Here is a 13,253-nt window from a genome sequence, read left to right on the forward strand (position 1 = left end):
GGAGCCGGCGAGGCTGCCCGCGCCTCCCCACCCGCCCGCCCTTGCCTGGGCCGAGCCTGACGCAGCCCGGGCTGCTGGGCCCCGGGGACGGCGGGAGCTGGGACTGGGCTTTGGGCTCCTGGGGGGCTGCCCAGGACACTGCGGCCTTTGTGCCCTCTCGCTGCGGCTTCACCCCCCACATACTGCCGCTGCCGCTCTGAGGCCCTTTGTCCCTCGCTGCGTAGTCACCCCTTTGTCCTCATCTCGGGATGGGGGTGGAAGGGGCAGCGCGAGTCCTCTGGTGACAGCGCCTCCTGCCCCTTCTGGGCTCCCCGCCTTTGTGTGACTCCGGCAGCCCCAACCCCCTCCGCCCCGGGCCCGGGTCGGGGCACGTGGTGGGTCAAGGGTGGGTCTGGCGGTCACCGCGAGTGGGTGATACAGGAAGCAGGGGGCACGAGGGCAGGTATTAGCGCCCCAGCAGGAAGGGAGGGGAAAGGATATGATGTGGGGCAGGAGGTGACAAGGCGGAGCGAGTGGACAAGTGGGGCAGGTGGTCCTCTGGGAAAGGAAAGGGACCACGCACTGCACCCTCCTTCCTGGGGAAATCCTGGGGAAGGGCGTGGCCCCAGGCGTCAGCCGACGCGCCCTGCCTCTGAACCCCTCGCTCCTGGCCTTGGGAGCCGGCTCCCAGGACCTGTCTGCTGAGTTCTCTGCAGCCCAGAACCAAGGGAGTCACTTTGCTTCCTCTCCCTGACATCACCTCTTCCTCCCTCCACTCCCCACCTCAGGCCCTGGGCTCCTGTTTCTGTTACTATCCTAATTTCCATGTACACACAGTGCCTCCTCCACCCTGTCCCTGTCCCATGGGAACGAGAAATAAAGGATGACTGGATATTCCAGGACCCGTTGGGTGCTCAGGGCAAGGTGGGGCCAGAAGAGGGAGCCAGGTGGGGATTCCCTCCGAGGGGCAGGCACTGGATGCAAATGGGCTCCTAAGAGCCAGTCTCTCCCGCGCTGGGCGGCTGACTGCAGGCTGGGGAGGCCTGAGGGCAGTTGGGAGTGGGTAGGAGCCAGGCCAAAAGCCTGAGGGAAGCTACTGGGAGCTGGGCCAGGGAATGGGGAGTCAGGAAGTGAGGAGGGGGAGCCTGGGGGGGAATGGAGGTGGAATGGCTGTTCCAGGCCTTGGAGGGGGTGGGAAGTGGTAACTCAGGAAGGGGGAGCCTGAGGGAGAGACACTGGACTGTAGAGAAGAAGAGGTGCCACCCTGGGTCCTCCTACAAAAGGAAGAGTGGTAACTCTCCTGCCTTGCCGGATGCCCCCTCCATGTGCCCATTCTTAGCAGACTCACCCTACCTCTGGGCAGTAAATTCCCTGATCACTGTCTTCCCGCCCAGCCCATCTCCCTGCCTCCTGTACTCTCTCCAGCTGCTCAGTCCTGTCCAGACAATGTCAAGACACCTCCTTTCTTTGTTCACCTCCTGGTGCTTCCTTACCTGTTCCCCACTCTCTTTCCCGGCAGTTCACTCAGGCTCCTCAGCCCTGGAAACCCCGCCTCTAGGGGCAAAGGGCAGCCCCGGGGGATCCCTGAGAAAGGGGAAGTCATGCCAGCGTAGACGGAGCCAGAATCCCCCTGGGACCTTGGCCCTTTCCCTGACTTCCTAGCCCTCCTGGGGCTTTGTGCACCACATAGGGAAAGAGACAGCTGAGAGCTGACTGTGAGGTTTGGGAAAAGGCGATGTCATCAGCTGGCCCAGTGCCTTATGACCCATCCTCCATCCGCTGCTAGGGATCCTGCTCCTGTGGGCAAGTCCCTCTTTTTTTTTTTTTTTTTTAAAGGAAAACAAAAACTAGGATTTTTGGGAAGGAATGAGACACCCATCTGAGTCCTACCAACAGAGCTGCTGGCTGAATGGCTTACAGCTCAGCCAATCGCAGAGGCTGGGGATGCTTAAAAGAGCTGGCGGGGAGAGAGTCTGGTAGGAACCCTCAGGGAGACCCACAGACACAGAGACACAGGAGAGGGCAGGAGAGAGACAGACAAAGGCACAGAGGCGAAGCCAGAGTTTGGGGCGGACAGAGAGAGGCCAGAGAAGCTGCAGGAGACAGAGGCAGGGAGAGACAGACGCAGGAGAGGAAGGTTTGCAGGAGCCGGGCCACTAGGCACCTCTCCCAAGCCAGGGGCAAGTTTTCTCCGTCTCATCTGAAGGTCCCCAGCCCCTCTGAAACTCTGCCTCTTATCCCGGCGCTAGTCCGAGCCCCAGGCTGCAGAGAGGAGCTTTCCACAAAGCCTGGGTGTGAAGGACGCGGTACCCAGACGGCCTCAGTGTCTCCCAGCTTCAGCACCCTGCCATGTCCCAGCCGGACCCACACCCCAGGAGGGGCTGGACGGGCAGCTGGCTGTGGGGAGCACAACCCCATCTGCTGCTCCCCACTGTGACCTTCCCTGGGCTGGTGTGGCTCCTGCTGCTGCTGACCTCCCTCCTGCCCTCAGCCCGGCTGGCCAGCCCCCTTCCCCGGGAGGAGGAGATCGTGTTTCCTGAGAAACTCAACAGCAGCGTCCTGCCTGGTTTGGGCATCCCTGCCAGGCTGTGGTACCGTTTGCCTGCCTTTGGGGAGACACTGCTGCTAGAGCTGGAGCAAGACCCGGGCGTGCGAGTGGAGGGGCTGACAGTGCAGTACCTGGGCCAGGTGCCTGAACTGCTGGGTGGGGCGGAGCCAGGCACCTACCTCACTGGCACCATCAACGGAGATCCAGAGTCAGTGGCATCTCTGCACTGGGACGAGGGAGCCCTGTTAGGGGTGCTGCAGTATCGGGGGACCGAGCTCCACATCCAGCCCCTGGAGGGAGGCACCCCTAACTCTGCAGGGGGGCCTGGGGCTCACATCCTACGCAGGAAGAGTCCCACCAGCGGCCAGGGCCCTATGTGCAGCGTCAAGACTCCTCCTGGGAACCCCAGGCCCAGCCCTCGAAGAGCCAAGGTAGGCCACCCTGGAATCTGTCCTGCAGCTACCTCCCACCGCGCTTGTCCCACTGACCCCTGTGTCCCCTCTCCACCCACTTCTGCTTCGGATCATTCTGCTTCTCCCCTCGTTTGGCTTTTGCTCTTTCCATGAGCCTCCCAGGAAGGTGCTGGCTTCTCTCTGCCCTGACCCTTCTCCTGGCCAGACCCTTATCCCAAGCAGGGTTCCCAGAGGTGGGTCGGAGGTTCTGTGCTGGGGGTGACCCTCCTCTTCCCACCCAGCCCTGCCTGGAATCCTGCTGTCACCGTCCCCAGATAGAAGGCTCTCCTCACAGTCCCTTGGCCTTGACTCTTCTGTGCCCCAAATTTTATTTTTTACCCCCCCCCACAATCTCACACACACACACACACACACACACACACGCTAAAGGAGTGAGATTAGAGGCCCAGGGGACTGGGTTCTGGCTTCTGATACTGCCTTCAGAATTGTCCCGGCAAACTGCAAACTAGGGCAGGAGTGGACGGGAGAAAAGGCCTCCCACGCCTCATCCTGGTCAGTCCCCTTTCCACACTGGCCTGACTGCAAGGCTGCCGGAGGCTCCATCGCTCCCTCCCTCCCACTCCAGATCCCCTCCCTCCCTCCCAGCTGTAATCCAGACCAGACGCTCTCTGTACATGCCACGCTGAGCTCTGGCCCCAGCCCTGGCTGCTGACTGAATTGTTCCTCCAACCACACAGGGCAGACACGTTGCAGCCCAGCCACAGGCCCGGAGCCCCCAGAGCCCCTCCCAGAAGCAGTCCCAACTGCTCTTCACCTCTGGGGACCTGGTGGCCCTGGGATTCGGCACCCCCCTCCTCTCCATCTCTGAACCACAGCTGATTTCTCAGAGTTAGCACAAAAGCTCTGGGATTCGGGGCTGGGGGCGGGACCGAGCGAGACCACCGGGAGTCTGGTGGGTGGGTGTGAGCAGTCCAGCCTGCTCTGCGGGTGCAGAGCCAGGAAGCACTGGAGGGGAGTGGTCCGTGGCGTCGGAGGCTATTTCAGGATCCTTCTCTCCCTTTTCTCCCTAGCGCTTTGCTTCCCTGAGTAGATACGTGGAGACCCTGGTGGTGGCAGATGACACGATGGCAGCATTTCACGGCGCAGGGCTGAAGCACTACCTGCTCACAGTCTTGGCGGCCGCAGCCAAGGCCTTCAAGCACCCGAGCATCCGCAACCCTGTCAGCTTGGTGGTGACTCGGCTAGTGGTGCTAGGGCCAGGAGAGGAAGGGCCCCAGGTGGGGCCCAGCGCCGCCCAGACCCTGCGCAGCTTCTGTGCCTGGCAGCGAGGACTCAACACCCCTGAGGACTCGGACCCAGACCACTTTGACACAGCCATTCTGTTCACCCGTCAGGTGAGGCTGGTGCCACAGGCCGCCCTCTGCAGACTCCGGCAGCACTGCCGCATGGAGTGTGACGTGGATGGTGCCTGCAGTTGCGTGCGGTGGCGCCCCTCTGCCTGAGTCCCCACTGCTCCGGGTCTCAGCCCAGTGGACCCCGATTCACTGGTTCCTCATGCATCTTCTGTGGTCCGCTCCACAGGACCTGTGTGGGGTCTCTACCTGTGACACCCTGGGCATGGCCGACGTGGGCACTGTGTGCGACCCGGCTCGGAGCTGCGCCATCGTGGAGGACGACGGGCTCCAGTCAGCCTTCACCGCTGCTCACGAACTGGGTACGGCGGGCGGGGCCTGAGGCATGGCGCCGGTGAAAGAGGTGTCCGGTGAGGCGAGGAGACTGTGGGCTCACCAGGGTGCAAATGAGGCCTTGAGGTGCTTCTTCCTCCTCTCCAGGCCTCGGTCCCGGTCCCGGGCCCCCATTCTTCTCTGCTCTGGGTATAGACAGACACTTAGGGTTTTCTCTTAAGTGAGATAGTGTGTGGAAGCCGTAACTGTGTGTGTGAGGAGACGGCACAGCGTTGAAAGACGAATTATTCTTGAGAGTCGGATGGAATGAGTGAGCTCAGGGTTGGGGATGTTGGCTACAAGGGAAAGTGGGTAAGGAGGGGCCCTGAGTATATTTGGGGGAAGGGAAGGGGGGCTCTGATGAAGCTACATACTAAGGAACCCTCAGAGCACCAGAAGGGGTTGGGGCAGGGTAGGGCCATCGACAGCTGCAATGAGGTTTATGATGACCCTGCAGCACCCTGAAGGCACAGGGCAGGGACCCTTGGACTCCAGCAGGGCCTCTGCTCTCACAGGCCACGTGTTCAACATGCTCCACGACAACTCAAAGCCCTGTGTCGGTCTGAACGGGCTTGGGAGCGCCTCTCGTCATGTCATGGCCCCCGTGATGGCTCACGTGGATCCCGAGGAGCCCTGGTCCCCCTGCAGCGCCCGCTTCATCACGGACTTCCTGGACAGTGGCCACGGTAGGCATAGGGGAGCTGTGCTTTCCCTGGACAGGACGCAGTTCCTGCCCCCGCTGGACTCTCTTTTGCCTCCTTTGCTTGGGCTGAATTGACCCTCTACAGTGTGGGATGGGCAAGAAACACTGCTGCTTTGTGCGGTCCCTTCCTCCCAGAGGAGGCACAGCTGGGGAGGCACGTGTTGCCTCAGCAGAATGAGACCTGACCTTCTCGGGGCCACAGCTGCCCGACTCTGCAAGGAGCTGGCTGTGGAAATGACGGCCTAGGCACCTGAGGTGTGCAAGCCCCACAGGGCGACCGTCCCTGGGCAGGGCTGCTGGGAGAAGCAGACCCAGCAGCTCTGAGGTCGGTTAGAGCAGGTAGGACGCTGTGGTGCTCGGCTCCTGTCCTGCTTCTGTTCTTCAGATGTGTGTGGACATGTGACCATGTACCTCTGCTTCTGAGGCTGACCGTGAGGCAGCTCATAATGGTGACTGCCTCTGGGTCTGGCCACGGTGACACGAGCCGGTGTCAGACAGCAGGGCGCCGACGCGCATCAGGAGCAAGCACCTAGTACATTTGCTGCTTTTCAAAGCTTCTTACAGCCCAGGATCTGGGTCCGAGGATCCATCAGGCCCCAGGCAGCCCAGGCTCTCAGATGGCAGTCCGGAGTGCCGCCTGGTCCCACCTGACTCCACACTCCCGCCTCCTTCCCAGGGCACTGTCTCTTGGACAAGCCGGAGGCCCCCCTGCACCTGCCTGTGACTTTCCCTGGCAAAGACTATGACGCAGATCGCCAGTGCCAGCTGACCTTCGGGCCCGACTCACACCACTGTCCGCAGCTGCCGCCGCCCTGTGCTGCCCTCTGGTGCTCTGGGCATCTCAACGGTCATGCCATGTGCCAGACCAAGCATTCACCGTGGGCTGATGGCACCCCGTGTGGGCCCTCACAGGCCTGCATGGGTGGCCGCTGCCTCCATGTGGACCAGCTCCAGGACTTTAAGGTGAGGGCCCAGGCAGGGGCGGGGCAGAAGGCCTGGGGCAGGGGCCGGTGAGCCCAGGAGAAAGTCGGCTTACCGCCCTTTCATCTTGTGCTGCTGCAGATCCCACAGGCCGGTGGCTGGGGTCCTTGGGGATCCTGGGGTGCCTGCTCTCGGAGCTGTGGGGGCGGTGTCCAGTTCTCCTCCCGGGACTGCACACAGCCTGTCCCCCGGAACGGTGGCAAGTACTGTGAGGGCCGCCATACTCGCTTCCGCTCCTGCAGCACCCAGGACTGTCCTGCAGGCTCAGGTGAGGACTGGGACAGGCTGGGCCCGGGGGGAGGGGGGGAAGGGCTTCGGGGACCCGGGAGGTGCTGACTGTCCCCGCACGGAGAGCAGTGACTGCCCGTCCAGACCTGTCCCTGGCAGTGTGTCGGGGGAGAGGTGCCATCTGGTGGAGATCGAGGGGCGCGGTGCAGGGGCAGGGGCTGCGGGTGGCGTGTGGAGAGGGCCCTGACTGTGCGTGGTCCACAGCGCTGACCTTCCGTGAAGAGCAGTGTGCTGCCTACAACCACCGCACCGACCTCTTCAAGAGCTTCCCGGGGCCCATGGACTGGGTGCCTCGCTACACGGGGGTGGCCCCCCAGGACCAGTGCAAACTCACCTGCCAGGCCCGGGCCTTGGGCTACTACTACGTGCTGGAGCCACGGGTGAGCGTGGGGCCCGGGCCTGCTCACACACGGCCGGCAGCGGGCTTCCGCAGGCGCGGTCCCCCATTGCAGGCCCTGCAGGCAGCGCTGCCTCCGTCCTCCCTCCGTGTCTCCTCCTCTCTCCTACTCCCCCCTGTCCCTGTCTCCGCGATGGGACCTAAGGCAGGACTGAAGGAGGAAGGAGAACCCCAGCTCCCAGCCGGGTCTCCCTGGGCCCTGGGCTGGGGGATTCCCACGGGCCGGCTGCCCTCTAGCGTCTGTCTGGGACACTGCATCACGTCTGAGACCTGTGAGGGGACTCGGTCCTGCATTTCCCATCTCGGCTTCTCCGCCCACCCGCCGGCTGGGTAACCTTTGGGCAAGCTCATCATCTCTTTGAACCTCAGTGTTCCAGCTCTAGAACCCTCAGGTTGCAGTTGTGAGATTTACATATAAATGTTTACCCAGCACTTAGCACAGTGATTGGGAGCTGCTCTGAAGGCGTGGCTTCCATCGGTTACTGTCACTCCAGGCTCCTCCCACTCCATCCTCGGCCCCGCCCTTGTGCCATGCGAGTCTTGTTTGATTACGTGCCCCTCTGGATGTGGGAGGAGCCCTTTGCATCCGGCCTTCTCTTCTCCTCAGGTGGTGGACGGGACTCCCTGTTCCCCGGACAGCTCCTCGCTGTGTGTCCAGGGCCGCTGCATCCATGCCGGCTGTGACCGAGTCATTGGCTCCAAAAAGAAGTTTGACAAGTGCATGGTGTGTGGTGGGGACGGTTCTGGCTGCAGCAAGCAATCCGGCTCCTTCAGAAAGTTCAGGTTTGTCCGCTACTTACTTCTTCCTCCCACCTTCCTGGACACTATTCTCGGCCTGGGGGTAAGAAGCGAACTCAACACTGTCCCTCCTCTGAGAGTCTCATGGGGGAGACAGAGGAGCAAGAAATGAGTGTCCCACCTGTTCAACAGGCCCTCAGGAGGTGGCCCCCTCATGGGGGGACAGTAGGAATAGGACAGGCACCAAGGAGGTCGAGCTTAGAAGGGGACCTTAGTGAGGGGATAGCAGGTGTGAAGTCCAGAGGGCAGAGGTCACATTTGCAGGTAACTGAGACCCAGGATGGACAACTCACATAGGTTTGGGGAGACACTCATGTCCACTCACTCAGCACACGTACACACATGTACTCGTGTTCACACACATACACCACAGGTGTACACTCACACATGTACACACACACATACACAAAGTTCACAAGGCTCAGGGGATTCCGGAAGAAGCTGTTGTGGCACAACAGAGTCAAAGAAAGACCAGTAGAAAATTGAAGTCCAAATAAGAGCCGTTTATTATCCAGCCGGCATCTGATTCTGAACACTCCTGTGACCGAGTCTTCGGAGATCAGCCCCGATATGCTTTATTACATGTCTTTCATACCTTACAGCAAAAGTTTAATGATATAAGAAAATAGGATCTTCTTGATATAATGCCCAGGGCTACAGCAATGCTGCATAGAATTAGTTTGCCTTGCGGATAACAGGAACACCCAGGCACACACAGGCACACACAGGTATTTCAAGGTACATGGGGTCACACTTAGCCCGAGCTGCACAAACACAATGCGAGCCTAATTCAAGATTGTGGGGGAGGTCAAGTCTCTGACTCAAGACCTCCAGGCTCCGTGGACTCTGTCAGACATGTAGCCGACTCCCAACAATTTCTTGGTGCAGGGAGTATTCCAGAATTCTTTACAAAACAGGTTCAGCTAGAGGGCACACAGTGCCTTTCCCAGTCATCAGTTCTGGAGCTATGAACAAGTCAGACAGAAATTTACCAGTCATCAATCATGGGGTTACGAACATGTCAGCACAAAACCGAACTCACCTTTCCTCCTTCCACACAGGTATGGATACAATAATGTGGTCACCATACCAGCGGGGGCCACCCACATCCTGGTGCGGCAGCAGGGGACCCCTCGTCCCCGGAACCTCTACCTGGCGCTGAAGCTCGCAGACGGCTCCTACGCCCTCAATGGAGAATACACGCTGACGCCCTCCGCCACCGACGTGGTGCTGCCTGGGGCGGTGAGCCTGCGCTACAGTGGGGCCACGGCAGCCTCTGAGACGCTGGCCGGCCACGGGCCACTGGTCCAGCCCTTAACACTGCAGGTCCTGGTGGCCGGTGACCCCCAGAACACACGCATCCGGTACAGCTTCTTCGTGCCCCAGCCAACCCCTTCACCGCCACGCCCCGCTCCCCAAGACTGGCTGCATCGCAAGGCACAGATTATGGAGATCCTCCGGCGGCGACCCTGGGCTGGCAGGAAATAGCCTCACCATCCCGGCTGCCCTGTCTGGGCACCGGGGCTGGACTTAGCTGGGAGAAAAGGGCTTCGCAGGAGCCCCACACGGGACAAGTGGGAAGGGGCGAGCCCCCACACCACAACGTGCAGGCCGGCCCTGCCCCATCCTGCCCTGGAGGCAGCAGCCTCGGCGGAAGGGCTGGGAGACAGTCCCCCTCTGCCTGCTGGTCACGGGGGAGGGGAGGGGGCCCCTGTCATATTTATTTGGTATTTATTCATTTTTATTTAGCACCAGGGAAGGGGTCCCGGGGAAACTGACCCCACCCCTCATGGCCTCACCCTGGCCAGGAAATCCCGGGTGGAGATGATAAGCCGAAGTGGCCTGTGTGTGTCTGTGTGAAAATGTGGGTGTTTGTGAATGATGTGCAGTGGCCCTGCTCCGGCTCCCTGAGGTCTGTTCCGGGAAAGGACGACTGGAGGGCAGGCGGGTCTCCAGGGAGCAGGGATCACCACACTGTAAATGTGAACGGAATCCATTGTCCACGCGCGCCCCTATTTATGTGCCCCTCAAAGTCAGGCAGACGTGGCTGGGTCCTGGCTTCACGTCTCAACCTCAGTCTCCTCAACTACCAGTAATAATACCTCCCTTAGAGCCCCGGGGCGTGGCTCGGTGGATGGAGCGCCGTCCGTGGGCTGGGAGGTCCCGGTTCGGTTCCCGGTCAGAGCACATGCCCGGTTTCGGGCTGGATCCCCAGAAGGGGGTGTGCAGGCAGCCGCTGATGAGTGTTTCTCTCTGACATCGATGTTTCGATCTCTCTCTCCCTTCCTCTCTATCTAGAAAATCAATAAAAACATATTAAAAAAAATTACCTCCCTTAGAGACTTGTGGGGACTAAAGTAACGGGAATAAACAGTGAGCATAATGCCCAGTGAATGGCAGCTGTTGCTGGTGACTTACCTTTCTGCCTCCGCCCTGCCCCCCAAAGGTTGCGGTGCACTTGAAGATGGAAAGAGCCCTGTCAGCGGGGCCTGCCCTTACCCCCCACCCCAGCTCCTCTGGGCTCAGCTCCCCTGTCAGCGGGGCCTGCCCTTACCCCCCACCCCAGCTCCTCTGGGCTCAGCTCCCCTGTCAGCGGGGCCTGCCCTTACCCCCACCCCAGCTCCTCTGGTTGGTGGAACACTGTCCTGAGTTCTGAGGGACTGTCAGAGAAAGGACGCTCGGGACGGAATAAGCACTTGACTTGCCCCACAGTCGATCACAAGGTGCAGGTGGACGGTCACGAGAGCAGCTACATGGACAGAACAAGCTCTTAGTGGTGCCAACTGGGGTCTGGGAACGGTTGTGGTAGAAAGTGCCCTGGAGCAGAAGTCGGGGCAGCTTTGGGTTAGAGTTCATGTCATTAGAGTTGGGTGACTCGCTGACCCTGAGCTGGTTGCCCATGTGTACAAGGGGCTAATAACACCCGAACACCGGTTCCCGCAGGGTGTTCTGGAAATGAATGTTACAGTATTTTCAAAGTAGTAAAGGCTACACCCATGTGAGAGATTACCTTTCTGACCACCTGGTGACAGGGTCCCCAGAATCATGAACCCAGATGACTTCTTTGGAGATAGGAGGTTAGAATGGGATTTAATGAAAGAGCAGAATGTGCTTTGTGGGAGGCAGGAGGGCACGACAGCTGCATGGGGAAGGGCCTGAGGGGGGCCAGGTGTCAGTGGGCAGAACACTCGAAGGGCAGCAGGGTCCTAGAAACATCTACTTCTGAGCAAGAGACTCTGCTCAAGTCAGAGCTGGAGCAGTCCTGTGTGTGTCACGGAGGGGAACGGTGGCAGGTGGACCGTGTGAAATTTGGAGTATTTTGTGGCAGTAGCTGGGCTGCTAGGGATGGGGGAGGGCCACGCTGTGCAGGTGTGGGAGGAGACCCTGAGGCGGGGGTGGCAGAGGGGACAGGACCGAGGGCGGCCTCAATTGGCCATTGCAGCTGGAGATATGGAGCTGGGACTGGGGCCAGGCTGGCTGTGGAGGTCGAGGTGGTTTGTGTGCACTGTGCTCACTGGGCTGGGCTTTGTTGGTCCAGTTCTGTACCAGGCTGGGCCTCATACAATGCCCTGTGCACCATGCCCCCTGCCCACCCCCTGGCCCTCAGCAGCTATGGGGACAGGGCCACCCCTTCCCTTCCTTCCAGTACACACGGTCCCTCTGCTGCGCCTGGCCCTGGCTGTTGGCCGCGGCCACAGTGATCCAGTTAGCAGAATGAGACCCCCAGGACTGTGAGCTCGTGGTACACACAGTACAGGCACGAGCTGTGGCGGAGGGAGCTCGCTGCTTTCGGGGGAGGTTGTGTACGTAACCTCCACAGGACAAACAACGAGATGGTACAAAGAACTGGATAACAAGGGACAAAGGAACAGTGCGGAGGCCGAGCCTGGGCTTACTGGGTGAGGAGAATTACAGGGTGGAATCCTGACAGCCCTGCCTCCTCATGGTCATTCACTGTGGAAGTTACCCTTGTGTGACTTTCCCAGAAAGGGACCGAGCTTAGAGGCCGTCTCTGTGATCGGGCGGGTTGGTGAAGGCACACAGTGCGGGAGGAGGGCAGAGAAGCCAGGCAGCGGGCCCTCAGTCCCAGACAAGGCCTGGCCCTTCCGGAGTGCTCACCCCAGCCACCCTTCCCAGACCCAGGCTGCAGACTCTGCCTAATACCCTGAAGTCAGGGCTCCGATTCTGTCCTGCCAGGGTGAGGAGCGCTTCTGTCTCTGCAGGAGCCAAGGCGAGTCCCATCTCCCCAGACCTCCCGCGTGCTGCCTTCCTGAGCTGAGCAGGAGAAACGGGAGGCGCAGGAAGGACAGAGGCACTGAGACATCCAAGCATGTGGTTTTAGAGGGAAGAGAGGGAACGAGGTGAGGTGGAGAACAAAGAGCCAGTGACCGCTGAGGCGGTGAGTGCCCTGTCCGGGGAGGAGCTCAAGCAGAGTCTGAGAAGCATCTCGTGTGAACGCAAGTGTTCACGTGTGTTTGAGGTTGAAGCAGTAACTGTGAGTTGGGCCAGTTCCCTTAAGCTCTTTCCGCCCCTGAGACTCTGCTCTGTGGTCAGAGCAGAGGAATCTGGGCATTTGTCCAACCTCTGCCTCTGTGATGGGGGCGGGAAAGCCGAGTTTCTGGGGGTGCTGTGGGATGGGCCACTCATTTATACACCCACTCCGTCTCACCCCGTTTCTTAATCTCCATGTAGTATTACAGTATTTTGTTTTCTGAAACACCAGATTGACAGTGACAAAACCAGCATCTCATTGGTCAGGGCTTGTCAGGGGAGAAAGTAAAACTCAACGTATTAACATTTTATTGGTTAAGTGGATGCTTCCGAACCAATCAAATACGTGTCCCATTGACTGTTGCTGGGGGAAAGCCAAAGTCCCTGACTGCTCTCGTCATTTACCAGCTGACAGCTGGGGGAAACCACCAGTTCTAAAAATGCTGGGGGGTTGGGGGGGAGGCCCAATAACATGAGCAACTTCCCTAGACAGGACCTTATAAGGGGATAGGCCTAGAGAACCTCAGTAAAGGCGGGGCAGGAAGTAGATTTAAGGCATCTCTCAGTCTGGGCCACCAGCCACAGGACCTACCAGCCCTGATAACCCAAGCACACAGGACAAATGCACGTCCAACCAGACACTAGCACACGCTCTTGATCATGTGGACACAAATTTGCACCGAGAAGCAGGAAAGGTGAGAATTTGGGCCTGAAAATGGGTCTGAGGAAAGTATATTCATTGACCTAATTCCCTCATTAAAATTGACTGCGTATCCCATTTGTTTGTTTCAATGAATCAGCCGCTGGGCTACAAACGGACCAAATCATGCTGCCAGCACATCTGGGAAGGGTGCACATTCTTGGAGTCAGACTGAATCCAAGCTTTGATGTGATCGTAAATCACTCAATCTCTGTGAGCTTCAGTTTCTTT

At 59.6% G+C, this 13,253-nt stretch overlaps 1 protein-coding gene across 1 annotated transcript; it reads left to right on the forward strand.

Annotated features, from left to right (window-relative positions):
* The first annotated feature begins 1,198 nt into the window (after positions 1–1,198).
* On the forward strand, positions 1,199–9,493 carry ADAMTS4 (ADAM metallopeptidase with thrombospondin type 1 motif 4). The gene is made up of 9 exons (XM_036272648.1): positions 1,199–2,958; positions 4,011–4,334; positions 4,522–4,654; positions 5,180–5,350; positions 6,044–6,330; positions 6,430–6,616; positions 6,841–7,016; positions 7,641–7,816; positions 8,893–9,493. Exons 1-9 carry the CDS (start codon positions 2,329–2,331, stop codon positions 9,317–9,319), a joined length of 2,511 nt encoding a protein of 836 aa, XP_036128541.1. The 5' UTR covers positions 1,199–2,328; the 3' UTR covers positions 9,320–9,493.
* Positions 9,494–13,253: the final 3,760 nt, after the last annotated feature.

The sequence above is a fragment of the Molossus molossus genome, unplaced genomic scaffold, assembly GCF_014108415.1.
Source record: "Molossus molossus isolate mMolMol1 unplaced genomic scaffold, mMolMol1.p scaffold_m16_p_20, whole genome shotgun sequence".
In the NCBI taxonomy this organism is placed as follows: Eukaryota; Metazoa; Chordata; class Mammalia; order Chiroptera; family Molossidae; genus Molossus; species Molossus molossus.